Source organism: Mirounga leonina, unplaced genomic scaffold (genome assembly GCF_011800145.1).
Source record: "Mirounga leonina isolate KUSES-001 unplaced genomic scaffold, KU_Mleo_1.0 Mir_170, whole genome shotgun sequence".
Lineage (NCBI taxonomy): Eukaryota > Metazoa > Chordata > Mammalia > Carnivora > Phocidae > Mirounga > Mirounga leonina.
The window spans coordinates 11,179,809-11,203,503 of NW_023270433.1; the positions used below are offsets into that span (position 1 = coordinate 11,179,809).

Genomic DNA, 23,695 nt, shown 5'->3' on the forward strand with positions numbered 1-23,695 from the left:
AGCTCAATATTATTCCCATTTTGCAGAATGGCTTATCTACTCAGAGAGATGGAGTAAGCTGACCAAGGCCATGTCCTAGATGGGAGAGACAGACATGCAGATGGGTCCTTGTGATACTGTGTGTCTTTAGGAAGAAACAACTGGGAGAATTACACATAGAGATGAAGCATAGCCCCTTCAAAGTGCTTGCCTTGGGGATCAAGTTCTGCGTATTGGGTGTCACCTCAAACTATTGTCAGAATGCTTGCATGGGAACTGTCTAAGGAGCCAGAGGTACATTGTTAAGAATATCCATCCCACTGAGGGAATTTGAGAATTCTCCTGGAGAACCACAAAGATAGTCTGAGCCAAGCCTAGAGGATAAGGTGGCTGATGGAGCTGAGTAATACTGGTTTGGGTAAAAAAAATCAGTCCTGATTGTATAGTAATTAGAGGAACTTCTTGTGTAGCCTGTAAATAGTTCCAAGACTTGCCAAAGAGGCATGTTGACCGCATCCGTGGACTAAGTATGTGGAATGCCCTATGTTTCGATTCATAGCCTGTATTTTATACGGAAGATCCCCAGTTCTCCCTCACACCCTGTCAAAATTCTTTTAAGGTAACCTTTTTGAACTACTTACTATGGGCCCGGCATTGTGCTAATCATACCTGTAGGTGTTCATTAGTACTTGGAGCAACCCTAGGAGCTAGTTGGTTTTCTTGTCCTGTTGTAGATGAAAATGTTTGGCACTGGAAGAGTTGAAGTGCCTTGTCTAAGATGGGATTAAAACCCATTGCCTTTGAATGCACATTCAAAGCTTTTTATTTTGGATTTCGTGAGCACTTACTCTGTGCCTGGCACCACTTGGCACCAGGGAAACAGAAGGCCGGTATGTGAATTTCTCACTGACACGCTCACCCTATTAGGCAAAGCCCTGTTTCCATGAGCACTGCTCAGATTCAGCCCACTCTCTCTGCAGGTGGTTAGATGCGCCCCTATACGAGCCTTACCCCTGCCGTTCCCCTGCCATGAACACAGCCTTAGTGGGTCCCTGGGGCATATCTTCCGCAACTCATTGTTGCTTCTGGGCTCCTGTGCTGCAGTTCCTTCCAGCCCCTGGGCATCTTGGCCCTAATCGCTCCTTCTATAATTTAGGGGTAGTATAAGAAGTTTTGTAAACTGAGAATACCCAGTAAATGATGACAAAGGCATATTTACTTTCCAAAGGAATGTATATTTGTTTTATTCAGCGGATGCTTTTTAAAAACATGTTCTGAGGAAGGAAGCACAGTTTAGTGGCAAGACCACTACCTGATTAATTGAGCTTCCACACCTAATTTTTGATGATGTACCTATAACTATGAAAAGAACTGTGACTTTTCTGATAGTACCTCATTTAGGGAAGAAAAAAACCCAACCGATTTTTCTCCCTGTCGGTTTCTTCCTAAGTATTAGTCCCAGAGAACGTGGGTGATACTTAGTGTAGGGGTGAAGGGGTGGGGATGGGTGCCCTCCCAACCTCACCTCAGGCCTGTCCCACCCACTCCCCCTAACAGCCTCCATTATCTCGGCACCACCTGGTCTTGTCACCTAAGAAGGGCCAGGTTGTGCACTATGAGGGTTTTCAGATCTGGCTTCGTTTTCACTTCTTTCCTGATGAACTCCACCCGTTCATGCCTATGCCAACCTGTATCATGGGATGTGCACCCGAATGACGTGTGTCAAGCTTTCCTAGCTCTTCTGGACTGGAAATAACTAATCCCGTTTGCTTATCTGCCGATCTCTCGAAGCAGAGATGAGAGTGGCAGTTTAAGAAGGTTGGAAATACTGGACCAGAGCCAGGGCCTCTTTGCCTGCACACTCCACTCTGCATGTTCCAGCCGTAGGAACAAACTGCATTATTTTGTTTCAAACTGTGCTCAAGGGAAGCCAAGACCTTGTAACTGGAAACTTACCAAACAGAGAATTCTAAGACTAAATTTAGTGTTCTATTTAAAAAATAAAATAAATCGAACATTTTGTTTGTTCATCTTTTATATGTTAAAAAAGAGAGATTAACCTAGTTCACACTAACAACCTAAGAAGAGTATTCAAAGAAGTGAGAAGAAAACTAATCCTCTCGGTGAAGAGGGAAATCCTTAACAAAATGTAGTAAAGGGGCGTGAAATACAGACTCTGCAGCCAAGCTTTCAAATAGCGTAGCCTCTCTAATCTTCATCACATAAAATTTTATTGTGGCTCAGAGAATATTAAAAACTTAGAAAGAAATGAAAGGAACTTCCATCGGCAGGAAGTAGGAGAAAAGATTGGTAGGTTTTATTTATGTGGTTTTTCTCTGGTTTTGAAATGTAAATACAGTTAACTGCTTTTTGAACTATGTTCTTCATTTAATTATGTGTGAGTTAGTTTTCTCCCGTTTGTGTTGAACTATATCTAGAATGAAGAACCTTGAGATGTTATAGAGGCTTTGTAATATAGAGAGCATCAACAGTTTAATTAGTGATACTTTAAAAATTGCTGTGATTTCAGCCAGCCAAGGTATCCCTAACTAGTTCTTGCTCTTCCTCTCCTGCTTCTGCTCCCATTGCTTCAGTGAGCATTAAGTACCCGCCTTGGGCTAGACACAGGATTCAGATTGCTGGTGATCCCCAAACACTGATCCATGGGTTATTTGTGTTAGAATGACCCAGAGAACTCGTTAAAAATCCAGGTTTGGGAGTACCACCTCCAGACATTCTGGTTCAAAAGGTCTAGCATGAAACCACAAGAAGTCTATTTTTTTAAGGTTCCTTAAATGATTGATATACAGCCAGATTCAGAAACAGTGAATAGACCGTTCTCTAATAAGACAAAAACAATATTTATTTTTTGATTACTGTTATTTTGCATCATTAGACTAATTTTCATTTTGAGACTACATAATGGAGCCTGATTAAGTTTGTTTAGAAGACATGACTACAGGCTAGCACAATTCTTTGTTTCCATGTTTCTCTTTAGGAGAGCTTTGATTTTGACACTGACTAGTCTAGGATCAGACAGAGCTAAGTATGATCTGTGTAAGCTGTCAATAATGTTGGTTGCTGATGCAGTCCACCATTGTAATTTAGGGTGCATGTGTATAAGGAGAGAGAGGTGAGAGTTCTTTTTAGCCATTGCATTGAGAACATGGCCGAGAATCTTATTTATTATTTTAGTGGTGTGGTCAGTTTGTGAAATAGTATATTCTTTAGGTTAAAGGACTGATTATAGCTTACTTTTATATGACTCTTAAGAATCAAATCTCTACCAAAAAGCACTAACGGGTAATATTCAAGTCACCGATATCTTAATATGCTTGAAAAGCCCTAAATGGCACCCATGTTGGCAAATGTCATGTGGATTTTATTAAAGAAATTTGAGCACCTACTAGGTGCTAAGTCAGCAAGAGTAAGGACTCACAATTTCCTGTGGTTTCTGTAGGCTGAAAGTGTGGTCACTTTGGTGAGCCATAGTGTGATGTGAGATTAGACTGTGCTGTTAGGTTGGTACAGATCTTATGCAAACTCACATTTTTTCTCTTTTACTATCTTGATGGCTATGTAGTCTGCTAGCTAGATGATTCAGCCAACCATGCTGGTGATCTTTTCCCAAGAAAAAGGATAGCAGGACTGTATGAGAGAGAACCAGACTTCAAGTCAGGATGCTTTTGTTCAGTTCCTACCTGTGTACTTAATCCTCCCTAATCATATGGCTTTGGGCAAATTACTTGATTTTTCTGAATCTTTCTGTCCTCTTGTGTAAAAATGGGGATAGTATTAATACCCACCTTAAGCCTGTTGAAAGAGTTCAGTGGTCGTAGATGTGAAGCATGTCACCCAGTGCTGGGCACATACTGCTCAGTCAGCAGAGGTTAGTTGACTCTAAAGGGCAGTAAAACCTGATTTGACTTTAGAAGCAAAGAGGGCTATAGAGATCCTGGAAGTGTTGTGAAGTTTTAATTAGTATCGTTGGTGATAGTAGATGGTGAATGAATCCAAGCAACAAAGAATAGTCATGGCAACTCATATGAGGTTTTCCACATCCACCCACTTCTCATTAGTCACTTAGTCATTGACTAAATTGTCATTTCTTGTTTGAGTCTCCACGGTCATGACTGCATAGAGGCTGAGAGGCCTAAGAAGTTGCTGTGTGTACTTGACCCAGTGTTACCACCTGACCACGCTCCCGGAGAGGAGGACTAGCAGCTTCCTGTCTTCATCCGTCCAGACTCTGCTCTGATGTCTCTCTCGCTCGCTCTAGGAAGCAGGCCTGATTCTTGCCCCGGGCAGAATTAATGATTCCTTCTTTATGTGCTAACACACTTGAACCTCTGTTGTACCACCTCTTTCATAATGCCTTTGTGTTGAAGTTGATTGTTTGCATTTTGATCTTTCTCTCTCTATTTTAAATTGCTTGAGGGCATGGCTTGTACACATAGTGAATTTTCAGTAATAGTCGGATTAATACAGATCCTAGCACAGAGGCAGTTTCCTGTGAGCTAAGAGCAGACTCCGGAGCTAGACTCCCTAGGTTCATCTCCCAGCTCTGCCACTAGCTCTATGACCTTGCACAAGGTCCTTAAATATGTAGTCACCTTGGTTTCCTCATCTGTAGAGTGGGGACAGTAGTGTTACCTACCTTACAGGGCTGTTACAAAGATTAAATGAGTAAACTAATATAGAAGCACTTGGAACAGTGCTTGCAGTAGTCAATGCAGAGGAAGTGAAGTGGTCACGGTGGTAGCTATATTACAGCTTCAGTCTTTCTGAGTTTACTAGTATTTTCGAAGGTTGGATTTGCCTGAAAAAATGCTACAGGGAAGATTTTTTTCCCCACATGCCTTCAAATCTAGTGACTCCTACCACCTGAAGTTTCCTGTTTTCTTTATGTACAGATACCTGATAGATAGGTACTCATGATTCCATGTTCAGTTATGCTACCTTTTTTTTTTTTTTTTGGTAAGATTCTTTTTAGAGTGTGTGTGCGGGGTGGGGGGGTGAGGCAGAAGAGAGAGAGAGAGTCTTAAGCAGACTCCATGCTGAGCGCAGAGCCCGACTCGGGGCTCAATCTCATGACCCCATAACCTGAGCCAACGCCAAGAGTTGGGCGCTTAACCGACTGTGCCACCCAGGCGCCCAGTGCTATCTTTCTTTTTTTTAAAAAATGTGATTCTTTATGAAAGCAGCAGTGTAAATTAGCTAAACATAAATCATGATCTTAGAAATATTTTCAAAGATCTATTAATATCCACTTATATGAAACTTGAGGTGGCCAATAGATTTCTTTTTCAGTGCCAGCTTAGATCCATTGACAAGGTTGCGTGTTCAGAGGAATCCTCAGGCCGTGTCCTGACTCCACAGTTAGTAATGTCTGTCACAGGCACAGAATGGAGTAGTGACAGCACCTTGCTGTCCCTGTATAAAAATGAATTATCAATCTCAATGTAACTTTGCCTTTTTCTCTTTCATCTTAAAGAAAAGGCTTCACTCCCCTCACTCTTGGTGCTGTGGGCTTATTTACATTATAGTGTGCCATACCATCGTTTCTGCCTCTGTTTTGAAAGCTAGAGCTTTTCTCTGGCAGTTTTAGTTGCTTTGATTTTTTGCAGTGTCAGATCTTGGCACAAAAGCTTGTTGCCCTGGCTAATAACTTACTCTATTTACTTTACCTAGTAGGTCGCTTTTTAAAAAAGGAAAGAGAGAAGTGATTAAGCAGGTGATCTCCTGAGAAAGCTTCCTGTTGACTGGATGATCTCGCTCTTAGATGCTCGACTCCGTGTTGGTGTGCTGGATATTATTTTTTTCCCCCTTCCCTTTTGCCAGAGGATAGTGGAGAAGCAAGAGGTAGGATGTGTTCCATCCAACAAAGAGAAACTACTGGAAGAAAGATTGCCCCCACCCCCTGCAAAAAAATATATGTATATATATATTAAAGAAGCATTACATTTTGGCTTCTAAGAAAAGCAGGACATTCTTTGCTCTTTTCCCTCTTTCCATGCACATGTCTGGCATCTGTCTAGACCAGCCAAAGGTCTTTGATTTCTAAGGCTTTATAAATTGTCTTTCTGTTAAAGCATCTTTGATAGTTTCTTAAAAGCCAACTCTTGGGCGCCTGGGTGGCTCAGTTGGTTAAGCAACTGCCTTCGGCTCAGGTCATGATCCTGGAGTCCCGGGATCGAGTCCCACATCGGGCTCCCTGCTCGGCAGGGAGTCTGCTTCTCCCTCTCCCGCTCCCCCTTCTTGTGCTCTCTCACTCTCTCTCTCAAATAAATAAATAAAATCTTAAAAAAAAGCCAACTCTTCCCTCACTAAATATAGTAAACACAATTTGATCATAGCTGAACCGTTTATAATGAAAGGTTTTTCTCATACCCTTGGAAGGGTTGAGTAGATTAACTTTCATAAAGTACCTGCAAAAAAACTTTTTGTTGATCTCATAGTGGGTTTTCTATTTGAGAATAAATAAAAATCAAAAACAAAGTCAGCAACACGGTTTGAATCATGGTACTGTTTATTTCTTGATGACTACAAACATGGTTTAGAATTAAATAAAAGAATCCGGTTCGCAAACTGAGAGAGCTAACAACTTCTACAAGACACACAACGTTTTCTGCAACTGTTCTACTTAGGATGATTCGTGGTTGAAATGAGTGGACTTAAAAATGACCTATCTTTAAAGCCGGGTAATCTGGTATTCTTTCTGTACTCTTTGTTTTGATCAATTTCCTGGTGTTTGGCTTCAGAGGGGAAATCGAAATTCTGCCTCGAACTAACCCTGTGATGAAGCAGGTGTCAGTCTGATCTTTCAGCATCCTGAGATCTAGGGTGTGAAGAATGACTGTGACCATCTGATTTTTCCTCTGTCCGCCTTTAGAACTTGGAATCTCAATATCTTTTAGAAATGTGCAGCTTCTAATTATGATCTCTTAAGCAATTACTGTTCGTTAAATGTCTGGTCATCTTGCCTACCATTCCTCATGGTATTAAGCTGGAGGCATTCTTATATTCCCCAACGTTTGCCCAGCGCCTGCTCTGTGTCAAGCATAGTGAGATAGGGAGGGGAAATCAAATGTGGTCTCTGTCCTTGAGGAGCTCCCATCCCTGGTCTCCTAAGATCATCTACCTCTGAGATATCCAGAGTGTTGGGGGCCAAGCACCGGGGAAGGCTGTGCCCTCCATAGTCAGGTGTTAGGGCTGCGGTGGCTGAAACGTGGTAGTTCCAAGGTAACACAGGAATTCCAGGTGGGCCCCTGTAACTGCAGACCTGAAAAAGTAAGACTAGCTTTGAGACAGACTCTGTTTTACTTATACTTGGTATAGCTGAAGAAGGTGAGCTGGGGCAGGGGAGGCACATTCTTCACGTCAAAGGATGGTAATTCCTCTAGATCAGAAATTGTCAAAGCTGGAAGAGGGCACAGAAGATGACAGAATCCAACTTCTTGTTTTTCCTGTAGGTGAAATTGAGACCCAGGAGAGGAAGCGGCTTGCTCAGATCAAAAAGAGAGTTAATGGCAGCTCCATGCAAGTATATGAAAGGAAACATGACAGAAAGCCAGACTTTGAAATAGGTGTGCCAGATTGGGGTGTAAGCCTTTCCATTTGACCAGCAATCATTATGCCCTTGTCTAGAATTTCCAGTGGATTAAAGACAATACAACACCCTAGTTTATATAACTAACCCCCAGGAAATTATCAGATCTGTGTTTGTTTTAAAAATGATTATTTTCTGTTAATTGGTATTTTACCCCAGATATTTGGTCATCTAACAGCAAGGCAAACCTATTTCTACGTAATTTGGCCGTGCTGGTAGGAACAGTGTCGCACCTGGTTCAGGCTCCTCAGCATGGTGTGCAGGCACAGGGTGGGCAGTCAGAAACCTTTTTAGTTAATTTATGCATTGTGGAAACACAGTGGCCGTTATAGTCTGACAGACCTGGATGTGAGTCCCAGTTCTGTCACTTACGAGCTGTGTGGCTTTGGGCAAGTTATTTCACCTTTGAGGCTGTTTCTGCATCTGTGAAATATGGTGATGAGTGTGTATGTATGTAAACATGCACGCTTCTAAAACAATACTTTTCAGTATCCTAAACCGCTAACACGGTACCTGGCACATATACTGTGGGGATTCCTTGGGGTTTTTTTTTCTTATTTGTTTGTTTGTTTTCAGGGGAGACTCTTACTTTTGTTTCATGTTAAACTGCAGAGCTACCATTAGGAATCAGCCAAGGAACTAGAATCGAAGACTGTGGCTATCTAGGCATTATATATCTGAGAACTACCTTAAACTAAGAAAAAAAAAAATATGTCTACACACACACACACACACACATACATACATAATGTCTTCGTGATTTTTCCAGCTCTATCATTGATCACTCTCCCTGTCCTATCCCTTTTGCCTTCTTTCTTTCTCTCCCTTTGCCTCAAAGAAAACTAATGGAGCCATACAGAAAGCTCCAAGATAGAACTGACCTTGTGCACCTTTAATTGAGGACAGAATTTGCTAAAAGTGTGTCTAGAAACCCACCAGTGGTTTACTTTACAATCTGTGTCCTGGCTAGACTGGCTGTTGGCTGTATAATTTGTCTAGTTTTGTCTGGAGTCTTAGACTATTCAGCTGCTTCAGGGCAAAATCTTTTGGGGTGTCATTAAATGGGATTGATAATTGGCTTCTGATGAATATTCATTGTGACTAATGACTTTGGGCAAATTTTACACATACTATCTTTCTATTCTCCCACTGAGTGAGATTTTGATAGGATCATTTTCTTCAACTTGCACTTCAATTAAATATTCAGAATACCCCTTTGTTGACTATAATTCAAATTGTATACTTTTATTACTTTAAAATTTTGTATTCTATAAGGAATGAGCATAGGCTTTTAGGAACCTTATTTTTACAAATGGAGTTGGCCTTAGAGTTGTTTTTAAAATAAGTGGCTAATGATAATTTATGGGATATAATATTATTTCTGATTAAGCACAGGTAAATCATAACACTTTTCTTATGGTTGACTCACCACTATTCCTAAGTAATGATGTATATTGTTTTGCCACTTTGCATTTTGGAAAAGAGCCAAACAATTCTCTTTTTTGTTTGTCTGTTTGTTTTCTTAACCAAATGGGTAAATGCATTTTATTCCAATTACAGAGATTTGGCTTTTAGAAAACCGCCAATGAGAATGATGATCAAGCACCTTTAAAGTTCAATTTTTATGAGGGATAGGTAATTTTAAAATCTTGACATTTAGCTTTTAGGTCTTTTTGAGGGAAAGGAGACATGAAAAGAACATTGTCTGGAGATAAGATCTCTGTCGCTTTATTGCTTGAAATAGGATTTTGACTCAAACCAATTCAAGCTAAAAAGAGGGAAATAATCAAGTTCTGTCTTAACCAGGAACATTCTTTGGAATGACTTTTCCAAAGAGAATTACAAATGAATTCATGTGATGAGGACATCTTATATTTGTACAGCACCTTAGAGATTTTAAAGTGCTTTTACTTATTTATTTGACGTGTTGTAGAGTTACAGAATAGGCGTATTATTGAAAGAAAGGAAAGAAAGAAAGACAAGAAAGAATGAATCCATTGACATGACTTGCCAAAGGTGGCATATTTGTGTGTCTAAGCTTGCCATTATTGTTTTGGAATTTGAGTCCTATACCCCACTCTGTGAGACTCAGGAAAATGTTGGTCCAATAGCTAAAAGCCAGGCCACTAACTATCTTTATATTGTGAATATATTTTAAGTAGGAATTGTTTTTTATTTATGGAAGAAACATTGTATCGGCTCTCACTTGCAGAGATGCTGTGCCACTAGGACACGGAAGGGAAGAGAGGCAGGGTCTTCCTGGAGTTTACAGTGAGAGGACCGGCATGCAGACAGGAATAGTGCCATTAATAATGGGGGCTTATGCCCAGAAGAGCCATGTGAGGAAAGTAGTGCTTTCACAGAGACCCAGAGGAGGAGTTTGCTAGGGGCACAGATCCAGGAAAGGAGTACATAGCTACTCTTAAGTCTGAAACGACTTATTCAGAGGATGAACTTGGAGAAGGCGGCAGAGGCTGTGGCTGGAGATGCTTCTCTCCAGGTAGACTGGAAGCTGGTGGAGACACGCCTGCTCCCGACGTGCCTCCAAAGACTGCCGAGGAGGATGTGACATGACCGGACCTGCACTTTAGTATGAGTCCTTTGACAGCTAGTTAAAGGATGGGCAGGAAGAACTGGGGCCCAAAGCCAGGGTAACCCTTCAGCCTGACTTCAGGGTACAGTTGGAGTGAAGTTTGTTCATTTTCTCCCAATTCAGCACCAGCAAAGATTTTTCATCTCTTCTAACCCTGAAGAGATGAGTCATGTAAAATATGACAGCCTTCTCTATATGGAATCCTACTGAAATGGGTTGAGAAGGGATGGATTAAACCTACAAGCCTTGGCAGAGTCGCTGGGAACAACTCTTGAGAGCTTACTGGATCAGCTCCTGTTCATGGCATGTACCTGATTTAAAGAACAGCGTCTGGAGGGAGAAGGAAGGGGAAGAAAGTAGCGGCTGTGGATTTAATACACAGCTTTCACAACTGGGAAACATCAGCAGAATATCCAATTTAAAGCTGTTCAGGTTACACTAACCTCTGGGATTCTTTTAACTGGGCCTTGGCACGTCACTCTTTCGCCACGTAAATGTCCTTCTGTCAGCGAAGGCCAGTTAACAGCTTCCAAAAGAAGCAAAGACCTCATGGGAACAGGCTTCCCAGAAACCAAAGAAACATTAAAGAAGAAAGGCAGAAAGAAACATGTGTTGTTGGCTTTTGTCACTTCATAGCCATATCTCCAAAGGTGTTGGGGTTTTTTTTCCTTCTTTCACTATACTGAATTTTGTAGCAATTTTATCCCATTATATCTCTGTCCCTAATTTTTTAAATTATATCAGATCCTGATAGGCTGTGTCTAGCTCTTAAGAAAAAGAAGGAATATGAAATAGGGGCATGTCAAAAGAAGAGGGAGAGGAAGGATTAGTCAGTAAACAGTGCTGGGGCAATTGATTAACTATGTGGAAAAAATAAATTCTCACCTCTGTCCTTAAACCTAAATTAATTCCAGATGGATTAAAGAGTTAAATGCTGGGGAAGAATTTAGAGGCCTTTCTCAGTGTAACAGCAGTAGAAACCATCATGAAGGATAAGATTTGTCTGTGAAATTATTTAAACCTTCTCTCCCCCCCACCCCTGCCCAGTTCAAAGGAAATTATAGAAGGATAAGTTATTTTCAGAAACATTACAATTAGTATCCTTTGTATATCCAGTGTTTGCTTGTGAATCACTTTCAAAAAATGCTAATACTCACTAGTGGACTAAGAATATGAACAGACCATTGATCTATGAAATACAACCAAGAAACATGACAAGATGTTAAGCCTTAGACATGATCAGAGGAATAAAAATAAAATCCAAATAGATACACTTCCAAAGCTACTAACTTGACTACAGTTCTTAGCCCTGGTGAGGTGTGGAGAGGACATTCTAGTGCATGGCTGTGGGAGGGTAAAGAGCCTCCATCCATTATTTATTATATTAATACATTTATTATACTTAAACTATAGTTACTGTCTCTGAATCTTACATCTAGGAACCATGTATAAAAATTATTGACATGATCTGATTATATATTGTAATGTTGGGAGAGTGGTTAAATATAGTGTGGGAAATTCATTGAGTGTCATTAAAAGATACGTCTTCTAGGAATATTTAAGGATGTGGGAAAATGCCAGCAAATAAACGTAAACTTTAAAAGAAGGCAAATGAGCACTGTATTTACAGTAATCCTAATTTTTTTAGAAAGGGGAATAAAAGTGCTTTGTTGGTAATTCCCCAAAATGTCAAGTTATCTTCAGATGGTAGAAGGCTTTTATTTTATTTTGCCCCTTTTTCCATTTTCTAAACTTGTTACCGTCTTTGTGCATTAGCTTCATAATCAGGGTGGGGAGGAAGATTTCTTAGGAAAAGCAAGCTCTTACTAAATTTGAATTAGAGTGGTTGAGTTAACTCATATTTCTAAAAATGTCGAGAAGTAGGTATTGAATTTTATTGCTCACCTCCAACAACAGCGTCTCCGCATGTGGATTTCTTAGCTCTGAAGTTTTGGTTTGCTTGTATTACAGTTGACCGCCTGCATCCACGGGGCCGCCGCCATGCTGTACCCCATGTTCTGGCAGCACGTGTATATCCCCGTCCTGCCTCCGCATCTGCTGGACTACTGCTGGTAAGGCTGCTGCTCACCCCGCTGCTCACCCCGTCCCCTGCTTCTCCTTCTCCAGCACCTGACGAGGATGTTAGGGCCGTCCCTTGTAATGCAACTGGTGATTAAACTGAAACTATTAACTTCAAAACGACGTGCATTTTAGACCAGGTGATTGCATGGCCCTTTTGTTTCCAAATGGCTTTCGGCTATGCCACTGCGTTCTGCAGAATTCAAGGCTGTGGATCTTTTCCCATCTCTCACTTTGGAGAGACCAAAGCACCAAGGAGTGGTGTGATTTTTTTTTTTTTTTTTTCTTTTTCCCCCAAGATGGGTTGGAGCCTGGTGAGAACAGTTGGGGTCCCCGAGGTCTTCAAGTTTCAGCCATACCCTGGCACATTCTGTAGGACTCGTTTTCAGCTGTTGTCTGGGCGCACAAGCCAGACTTCAAAACCCCCTGCAGTTTTTTGGTGGGAGTTTCACTGTTCAGGGAAGTGTATTTTAGTGGAAGGAAAGCAGGCAGGCTCTACCACCTTGGGCAGGTCCCTTGGCTTAAGACTTTGTTTCCTCATCTGCAAATGAAGTTGTTCCATATGTAATATATAAAGCTAAATGATACAGGAGATGAAGGGACACGGTGTAGAAAAGCTGGCTCATGGTAAGGGCTCAGTAAATGTTTCCGCAGATATATCGTCACTGTCTGTCCTCGATAGATTACCAAGAAAGACTGTCTGTGTAACGGATTTGGATCTGTTTTCTTTCTGAATAATTTCTTTCTGTAGCATAATGTGATTAAAGACATTGTCTGCAGACAGTTCAAGTCAGCAGACGTTGATAAGGGAGCACTGTATGTATGTGGGTAAAGGTACTGCCTGCCAGAAATTAAGAGCTTCAGGAGAAAGGGACCCACTGAGGGGTCACAGCCCTGTCACTTAAAAACAGATGATTTTAGGACATTTACCATCAGGTCAGTCATAATCTTTGCTGGGTTCTTCCAGCCCATTTTGCAATCCTGTCACTGGAGATGGTTCGCTGAAGTAGCCAGATTGTCCTGGGAGCTTAAGGGTATTCTGCAGTACTCCTGATTTGAATGTGTTGGGCTCACTCTCATCCCAAGAAGCCCTGTGTACAACCAAGATATAGCTCAGGGCCATCAGGTAAAAATCAGTGGCCCTCTCCAGTGCATAGCACTAAGTGAATCGGCTCATTTCTCTCTCAATTATGTATCTTTCTTATCAAGGTGGCTGTTTTTATTTGTGCCTTTCTCCCACTTCCTATGAAATTAAGGGACTATTCCTCTGCTTAGACTTGCTACTTCCTTTTGAGCTTCTAAACCAACTATCTTGGTTTTTTCCATACTGCCATGTGTCTCAAAGGAGAGGACCATGTTTGCTATCCAGTAGTGTTTGTTGTTGTTTGAATGAAAGACTGGGGGGCTGGGCGGAGGAGGACACTGACACTCAGGAAGAAAGAGATAGGGGAGTGGGAGGGGGAAAGAGGACAGACAAAGGTGGAGGAGGATAGTGAGAGGCATAGACGGAAAAGGTAGAAAGGGGACATATGTTCCTAAGACAGACTCACACAGTGATTCCCAATCCCCTTAGCACATGGAAGCCTGCTGCCAGCCCCAACATAGAACACTCTCATAGACACCTACCCCCACACAGACATGTGGCCCCCATACTCTCTCTCTCTCACACATACACACACGCACACACACAGGTCCCTTCCCTGTGCACGTCTCTGATCCCTCCATGGAGAGACACCCGCCCCGCACACCTCACCTCAGACATGTGCTTTAAGAGGAAACCTTAGAGTTCTCCCTGGAAAAGACTTACCTGTGTGTTTTGATGCTGCGCTTCAGGTGGGAGCACAGATGGGCTTCTGTGTGCAGGTATTGGTAGGACCTGGCAGCGTCATTGTAGTTTCTCTGCCTCCCAAATAGTACGACTTTATTTTTCTATTATTTCAAAAGCTTTGGTTGCTAAATTGTCAGCTAGCTTAAAACTAGCAGCTTACATTCCCAGAACTGTGCAGAGAGAAAGGTTTTGTCAGTTACAGTGGTAACAATAGCTGCCAGAGGTGAACATCTCCTATGCCCCAGTCTGTGATCTCACTTAATTCCTCTAGCAACCCTGGGAGGCGGGTATCATTAGCTCCATTTCACAAATCGGGAAACCAAGGCCCCAAGAAGTTTAGTAACTTGTTCCAATATAGATACCATGTATTGAATGATTCCGTTTTTATAAAAACAAACGTGTGTCTATGAAACACAAAAATGTGTGTATACATATGTAGATGTATGTATATGGATGTGTGTGTATGTATATATGTATATACACACATACACAAAGGCAGAGATCTAAGAGGAAACACACCACAGTGTTAGCAGGGGTTTGTGATGGGGAGGAGGGAGAGGAACTCAGTGTGATTTTTATTTTATTTTGTTCTACGCTATTCTGTTTCTACAACGAAAAAGTATGGTTTCTATACTTGAAAAGTTTCACTTTAAAAAAAATCAGTATTTATTCTAGCCAGTTGTTCTTTCCAGCCCTCCTTTCTTGTTTGCTTAAAGGATTTATTGGCTGTTTTGTTCTTTTCCTGCGGAAGGTGATCCGAGATCCTCTTTCCAACTTCCTCTCTAACTCCAGCCCTCTCCTGAACTGCCTGCCTGGGAGCGATGATGCTGGTGGGTCTACCTTAGAAGGGAAGACCCGAGAGTGAAGGCTGCTAAGCCCTTGTGAACCCCAGCTTCCACTCCAAGAGAAGCTAAGACTTGCATTTTTCAGAGCCTGAGTGGGTTTTGTGATTAGGCTCCATCTTGGAGGTTTCTGTGTAAACGATATAGCAGTCCCTCTCCTGGTCTCTTGTTTTCACAAAAGAACTTTTTTGACGTTTGACCAAAGGATGATTACAGGCCAGTGGAGACTGGTATCTGTTTATTAACTGCAAGATGTTAAGAATGTGGAAATAAAAGGCCCCCAAGAGAAAAAACAGATCTCCCATTCAAGGCTTGATTTGATCACCTTCAGCCTGCTACCGACTGCTTTGGTCAGAAACTACAAATGTCATGAAATTTGAGTCAATGCTAATAACTTTATTCTATAGTGCTCGGTGACTTTCACCACTGTTGAGTTTAATCCTTGGTGGTAAGAGCCAGCAGGGATAACTAGCATTTTAAGTAAAGTGCTAGGAGCTTGAAATATGTAAATTTGAAGGAGGTTTGTTCCTCTGCAGATGATTTAAATGTTAAGTACGTCCCCATGCAGGGGATACACGAAATGGAATCTGAAAACTATTATCTCCTGTAGAAATGAACTCTCAATTTACTCACTGCACAGGAAGGGCAGATTCTAGTCATTTTCACTGCCAGCAGGTGCCCTTTCTATGCATAATAGACTTCGAAAGTGTAATTAACACATGAGGACCACTGCTGCCAGTTTTTCTTCAGGTACATGCTGCTAGGGGTTTTCAGGACAACAGTGTAGGCTGTGAGAGCTTTTTACATTGCACTTGAAGATGAGGTGTTCATTGGCTTCTGGACAAAGACATGTTAAATGGGGCTGAGTCCAGATCCTGCTTTTGGTATCACAAGTCATGGTCCTTGGGCCCAGAGACCCCAAGAGCTATAATACAGCCTTGGGTAGAACAGAGATCAGTAGAGCAAAGCTCTGGGCCGCAGTGAATAAATGGAAAGTATGATGCCGAAAACCCCACAATTATGTGGAAGACTCTAATTGCACATTACAGCAGCCAATTATCTGAGTTAACTTTAATTAGAGTTATAATCACAGATTTTAATTATCTGAATAAATCCGTTTAGTACAAATGGTCTGCCCTAAATATTTCCCAAATTAAATTTTTCAAATCCCTTCCCATTTTTGGAGAGGATGGTAGAGAAAGTGCCTGGGCTTTGGATTCAGACAGACCTGGATTCAGATCTCCGTTTCATCTCTTATTAGCTGTGTAACCATTAAAAATCTATTTTATCTCTTTGACTTGCTGTATCTTTTTCTGTAAAGTGGGTTTAATTCATCTACTTTGAAGAGTGGCTTTAGAATTAGAGAGATTGGTCATCAAGTGGCACACAGGGGCCATTTAGTAAATGGTGGTTGCTCTTATCATGGTTATTATAAACATAGGACATGGATTTTGGTTTCCAGAAGGTTTAACTCACATCAAACATTCTTACTTCTACTGCTTTGTGAGCTCAGGGGAAAACTTTGTAATTCATCTTTTCTTTTTACCCCTCGGATTGTTTTTATTTTGATTTTTTTTTTTTTTATTTAACTTGAGTTATTGTATGGTTGTTTTCATTTGCAGCTGTGGCATAAGAATGAAAAGAAAAGAAACAAAAGCAGATGGCAGAGAAAACGAAAGGAGTAAGACATTTCCAGCCCTTATGAATATTTAAAAACATGTGCTGCTGGTTCCTTTCTACTTTAGATCTGTACCATTTTCTTGACTTTGAAAGTGAAAATGAGAATGTTGCCTACCTTGGCTGATGGCAGCCCTGACCTTGGCCAGTGTTGGGAGGGCCTGCCCATTTCTGGGACAAAGGGATTAACTTGCTGATGAGAATCTGCGTTTCCCTTCATTATCATCATCACCATCTATTGAGTAGTGTGTGTGTCATACTCTTTATAAACATTATTGCAAATCTTCATAATCAAACTGTAAATAATATTTCATTATTAGCTCCATTGCATGGATTAGGAAATCGAAGCTCAGGGAGGTTTAGTGACTTAAACCACTGTCACAGCTAAGAAATGGTAGAGCCTGTGCTTAAAATGTAAGGCCATCTGATACTAAAGCTTTCCTTACTAATATCCTCCAGAGTTTTAGAGAATAAGTTGTACCCGTCACCAAGATTTGGTGAAAAAAACTTTCATGTAGGCTTCTTGATGACTTACGTTTTTCATTCAGAAAATATTTGTAGAGCACTTACTATGTACCGGGCACTATGCTAATTAAATGTTGCTAATAAAAGGTCCCAGTAGAAACCACATGGTATTTGCCATGTAAATTTCTTTTTCCGCCTTAGTCTTTCAGAAGTAGTCCTAAATAAGGACTACAGTACAAATCAGTTCCCAAATTGCATTGCATATTTGGGTTGTTCTGGACACTTGTTAACATGCCTTTGTGACAAAATATTTCCAGAGCAGATCAGGGCAAGTTCATGCTGTCCCCCAAAGGCTAGCCAGATCAAGAGTTAAGTTTGTAGCTAACTCCTGATGCTCTTGAGGACATGGTTGAACCAAAAATTATACCCTGTGTGTACAATTAAGGTTTGAATTTTGCAGTTGTGTTTGTAAAATGCATTGTATCTCCTGACTCTGGAAACCATTCTTCCTCTCAGAGTGGGCATGCTCAGATTCTGTGTGAGAGATACTAGTTCTAGATTCTTTATTCATGTTCCGTGTTGGGTTCTGAACCCAGTCCCCACATGCTGCATCATGTATTCCATCTAGAATTTTTAGCAAGCAGTCTGGAATGTGCCTGATCATAGGGTGCAGAGTCCATGTAGTGTAGGGGCATCAGTCTGGACAAAGCTATGAAGTGACTTCTGGATGACTGGGGCTGGGTCCCGTCTAATCTCTCTCTTCATCAATGCAGTGATTTTGCATAGGGAATAAATTGATGCTGAAGTTAGTGGGATTATTGATATTCTTAGTGACAGAAATAGAAATCAATGAAGTGTGGTGTGATGGAAACAGAGAAACCTGGCTTTGGTTCTGGCTTCCCCATTTACTAGCTTTGAGGTCACTGAACCTCTCTCTGAGCCTCCTTTCTCTTCTGTCAAACATGAATAGTAATTACTACTGACACAAAACAGGTGTTCCATAAATAGTAGATACTATTTTTGTTAACTAATAACTATATATATGTATATATATACACATATATATGTATCTGTATATATATGTATATGTGTGTATATATATGTATATATACATATATATGTCTGTGTATATATATATATATATATAGTTTGTCTATTAATGCGAATATATATAAATGACCCAGCAAAATCCAGTTGAAATACACGACACCCAGGTAAAATGGAAGTAGATTAGGTAGACAGGTGTGGCTAAAATTCTGTATATACCAAAGTCTGGGCTATGTAGGTTTTGTTAAAGATTGAATTCCAAGTGAGCAAAAACTGTCATTTCCATTTTGTAGCAAGTATTTATGAGTGCCTCCTATGTCCCTGGCATTGGGCACAGGAAGGTAGGAGCTTATCTATAGATGGTCCCTGATCTGATAAAACACTCCTTCACGAAAGAATTCAGGTGTCCCGCAAGAGTAGGAGGACAGATTTTTTTCAGCTAAGAAGCAGCAAGGGACCAGGTCCAGTGCTCAGGGGGCGGAAGCACTGCAACAAGTGCTCCTCTGGGAGGAGTAGGAGAGGGTAAGGACCAGGATTTCAGTTTCAGACAGAAGAAGGGGGGAAGTTGGGTCTGTGGTGGGCCTGACGGGCAGGAAGTGTACAAACAACGTGTGTTGGTTGAACAAAGGCAAATTCTAGATTTCCAGGTAAATCCCTTAGTAAGATTTGGCTAAACTTGACCCTGGGGTTTGAACAGAGAGGCTGAGTAGTAGACGAGTTAAGTTTCAGGTCCAAATCCTGGCTCTGGTCCCACCAAATTCATGTCTTTGGGTGAATCACATAACCTCTCCGAGCCTCCCGTTTCCTCATCCCCAAGAGTGTAGCTAAAAATATGTTCTCTATGAAAAGCCTGGCATCTAAAAACTTGTTTGGTGTTGACAGTCACTACATTTAAATGCCCCTCCATTTCCTTCAGCACCCAAGACCGAGGATGCCAAGAGCCTTTGGAGGAAGTTTTGGACAATTTATGAGTAAACTGTCTCCCTGGTGGAAAAATGGCAGGGAGAAGAGACTGGGAGCTCTTTGCATTATCTATGCTATAGATTTGGTAGGAATCTATATTGATACTGTAGGTTCTACAGGTTCAAGTTCCATTTTTTTAAATTCACATGTAATTCCTATACTGCAGCACTTAACCTTTTTTTTTTTTTTTTTAAGATTTTTATTTATTTATTTGACAGAGAGAGAGATAGCGAGAGCAGGAACACAAGCAGGGGGAGCGGGAGAGGGAGAGGCAGGCTTCCCGCCGAGCAAGGAGCCCGATGTGGGACTCAATCCCAGGACCCTGGGATCACGACCTGAGCTGAAGGCAGACGCTTAACGACTGAGCCACCCAGGCGCCCCTACCTTTTTAAAAGTGTACAGTTCTGTGGGGGTTTTGTGTATTCGCAGGGTTGTGCAACCATCACCATTAATTCCAGATCCATTAGATGTTGAATACAGTCTTTATTGTTAGTAAGGTAATTGGTCCTTATTTAAAAATAGACATTTTTTAACCTTCCAGAAGCATATATGGCAGAAAGCAAATGTTCTGTGAAAATGAGTAGGCCGTGTAGGTGGTTGGCACCAGACCCTTAACTTGGTCCCTCCAAGATGCCCCGTCATCCAGCCTCAGCATTGCATGCCCTCAATGGTGCAGAGACTTGCAGGGTTAGAGAAGACAGAGTGCCCCTCTACCACGGGAATGGCCTTTCCCCAGTTGGGGATGGTGGCTGTCGGCTCACTGACCTGCCCTTTGGGAGCTCTCCTGATGGCAGCTTACCCACTCTGTGGGCCGTCCACCTCCTCTGCTCCTGCATCTACATCTGAGTGTCGGAACCTGGCCTGCTGGTCTCACCTTGCCGGGCCCAGTCCTGCTGCCTGATGTGACAGGGGGCAACACAGCTTGCCTCCCTTGTCCTAGTCTCTGACTAGCCTGCATGGAGCATGGCTGTCCCTGACCTCTGCTTATACAACCAAGCCTTGGCCTGGCTTTCCCTTTCTTTTTTTTTTTTTAAGATTTTATTTATTTATTTGACAGAGAGAGACACAGCAAGAGAGGGAACACAAGCAGGTGGAGTGGGAGAGGGAGAAGCAGGCTTCCCGCCGAGCAGGGAGCCCGATATGGGGCTCGATCCCAGGACCCTGGGATCATGACCTGAGCTGAAGGCAGACGCTTAATGACTGAGCCACCCAGGAGCCCCCTGGCTTTCCCTTTCTTGAGACACATTCAGTATGTAATTCCTCACTCCTCCCTGACCTGGAACCTGTCTTGGACCCAAGACTTAGAAAACTGTGGAATTTTTATGGCACAGCGTGGTGGTCTCTACAGCAAACATTCTAGACGTGTTCCTGGTCACTAACAGAGCAGGAACCACAGACCATGTGATGCCATCATGCCTCAGCAGGGGAGGTGCCTTACCTCAGGGCAGGACTTTTGGCATAAGCGTCCCTGCCTCTCTCAGTTGTTGGCCCAGGGGAGAGTACATGAAGCACAGTGTTAACCTCAGAGCGATCTCTCAACAAAATGGGTTTATTCTTACCCTTAAACATTTGAAAGACTGAGAGGCTAGGCTAAGAAGTAATTGGATGCTGTGCATCTTGGCATGTGACATACCTTAGTCCTAGAAAAACAAAAAGAAGAACTCTTTCCCTCTTTTTAAACTTTTACATTTGGGGGGGGCGTGGTTTACTTTCTTTTGATTTATCCATAAACCTCTCTTTCTCATTTCTTTCTTCCCTCATTCATTCCTGCATTTCTATGAGAGTCTCATAGGCGGCTGGTGGCTCACAACTTGAGACTTCCCTTTGCAGCTGGCTCTGGCTGTTATGGTTCTCATTGAACTCCCTGGGGCAATAGAGAGCCCTGTCTCCTGACCTTTTCTCTGTGATTAACTTCTCCTGCTACAGTGGTCTTAGCCATGGAGCCCTTCCTGATGTTTTCCAAGTATGTCTCCTTCCGGTAGACTGAGGAGGCACAAAAGGGCGGACCACTTCAGGCTTTGATGTTGACCTTTCCAGGTTTTCATCCAGGCCTTATCTTTGTAGCTCGTGTGTTCATTTAGGTTGGGTTCGGGGGCTCGGAGCTCTGGAAGGCATCTCCCCCAAGCCCCAAGGTTACCCCGGGAAGCCATAGGGCCCACACTGAGAAGGGCACTGTACCCTGTCCCCCACCCCCCACGCTTCAGCTGCAGCGATAGACCTGTGTCGCGTCAGCAGAGCATCCCCAGTGCCCGACCCTGTGCACACCCCACTGCCCCACAGTTGGGAGCACACATGGAAGCTGGGCAGCCTGTGCCTCCTCTCCCAGTCTAGAATTGCTCCTGTCCTCTTGTGGGTCCTCATCCCGGGCTATTGCTCATAAATCAGGGAGGGCCGGGTGGAAACCAGGCACAAAGTTAAATACTTTTTCCCCTAAGAAAACTGATTAACTCATGGCTTTTGTACCGCCTTCTGCTTTTCAAGCCGTATTTTCTGCCTCTCACCAGCTGTGACCTTTGTCGAGTCACTTAACCTGTTTGAGCCATAGATGCCTCTGTAAATTATGGAGCTCAGCCTTTCAAGACTGCTGCCACGATGAAATGAGGTCACCGCAGGTCCGCCCCGCAGCACCTTGTGTGTTTCCTTTACCTCAGTGCACACACAGACACTAACATGCTTATTTCATGTCTGCTGTTGGCTGTAAGCTCCGAATAGGCGGGGACCCGCGCTGCTTGCTGTGTCCTCTATCCCCGGCCCTTGGTGATGCCTGACACACAGTAATATTTGTCGGTTGCCTGACCAGCAGATGCAAGACACTGAGCACATAACAGATGTACCATAAGACGTTCATTTTCTCTTTCCCCTCCCCAGTTGCCTTTTCCAAATTCAAGCTCCTGAATGACTAGTTGAGTTTTCTCTATGGACACCATGAAGCCTATTATAATCCCGTTTCTCCCTGGAGTGCTCAGAGCCAAATTTGTGGCCCTCGCAGCAGGTGTGCAAGAGACCTCCCAGCACACAGCTAGAACACCAGTTTCACCCCGGCTTGCGTTTCTTCCCTTTGCCCTATTTCTTTTCCTGCTCTTGTTACTGTATTAAATTGCTTTAAATCTTACTTAGAACAAAAAATATCCATTCATTTAAGCTAGTAAGGCAAACAGTTTTATTCTATGAAGTATCCACTTGCTGTTTGCTTTTTCAGTTACAATTGTCAAATAATTGTTGTTGTTTTTTTTCTTAAGGTAGCATAATGGTTAAGAGAATATTAAGCAGGAGTAGTATAAGAGACTTTGAAGTAGAAGGATTTGAGCTGGAATCACCATTAACTGTGACCATGGGCAGGTTTCTGGGAGTCCTTTTTTTAATCTATAAAATGGATGGTATAAATAGGATTATTTGGGGATTAAATGAGATAAGGTGGCTAAAGCCCGCTGCACAGCCCTTGGTGTCTGGTGCGCACTCAGTGTGGAGCAGCCCCGCTGTCGCTGTTCTTCCGTGCTCAGCACGTGGTCGCCTCTGCGGACGGGAGACCGTTCGGCTCTCCTATGACTGACAGTCTAGGAGAACCATGCACATGTACATGTGCTTTATGCCAAATGGGCAACCCCCACAAAAGCCTCTAAAAAGCGAGGTGTTTGCAACCACCGGGGTTACGTGAGAAGTGGCGCTCTGCTCTGATGGGCAGCAGAGGTTCAGTAGGACTTGAAGGAGGAGGGCTTGGGGCCCAGGGACACCGCCTGACGAAGGGCTCAGAGAGGAATTTAGGACAGGAGGATTCCTATGGTGAGGGGAGGCGGGGAGCTGGGTGCCTAGACATGACGTGACGGGGTCTGCGACTTGGCATAGCTGCTGACCAGCCCTCAGCAAGCAGAGTAGGGACGACCTCATCTCCTTTCCCTCCTCCTTCCACCAGCCGTGCAAAGGCTGGGCTTCCGGGAAACAGTCTGCTCGTTTTGTCTCAGCAGAATGGACTTGGGTTCTAGTCTCTTCTGCCATTGACGAGTTGTGTGACCTGCATGACCTTCATTTCTTCATCTGTACAGTGCTGGGAGCAGTCGTACCTGCCTCACACTGTTGTGGTGAGGGTCTGCTGAGAAAATGCCCGTTGAGCCCCTAGCCTGGTGCTGGCTCTTGGCAGGGGTGCAGTAGACGGTGGCTGCTGGGCCCGACTCCCTGTGCACACCAGCCAGGATATTGGCCTGTCCGCCGTCCATCAGGTCACTCTCGGTGAGACCAGAGCTATGATGCTGAGTGCTCTCTGACAAGACGTGCTGTGAGGTCTTTGTTGGTGCTTTTTCTCCCACCTCTTGTCTCCTTATTTCAGAGCAGAATCTACAAGGGACAAGCTGTGTTTACACTTTTGTTTCTTTTCCAAAAAAAAAAGAAAGAAAAGCTCAAATGAAGAAGACTTCTTTCAGAGTTTTCCTTTCCTTTAAAAGTAGTGAACTGAGGGGCGCCTGGGTGGCTCAGATGGTTAAGCGTCTGCCTTCAGCTCAGGTCATGATCCCAGGGTTCTGGGATCGAGTCCCGCATCGGGCTCCCTGCTAGGCGGGGAGCCTGCTTCTTCCTCTGCCTCTGCCCCTCTCTCTCTCTATGACTTTCATGAATAAATATAT

General features: G+C 42.9%; 1 protein-coding gene across 8 annotated transcripts in view; it reads left to right on the plus strand.

Annotated features, from left to right (window-relative positions):
• DENND1A (DENN domain containing 1A) overlaps positions 1–23,695 on the plus strand; it is a 501,318-nt gene that overhangs the window by 270,746 nt on the left and 206,877 nt on the right. For all 8 annotated transcript variants that reach the window (XM_035015834.1, XM_035015837.1, XM_035015835.1 and 5 more), the window contains one exon: positions 12,153–12,253. In XM_035015834.1, coding sequence (XP_034871725.1) covers positions 12,153–12,253 — 101 coding nt within the window. The remainder of the gene's footprint in view (positions 1–12,152; positions 12,254–23,695) is intronic.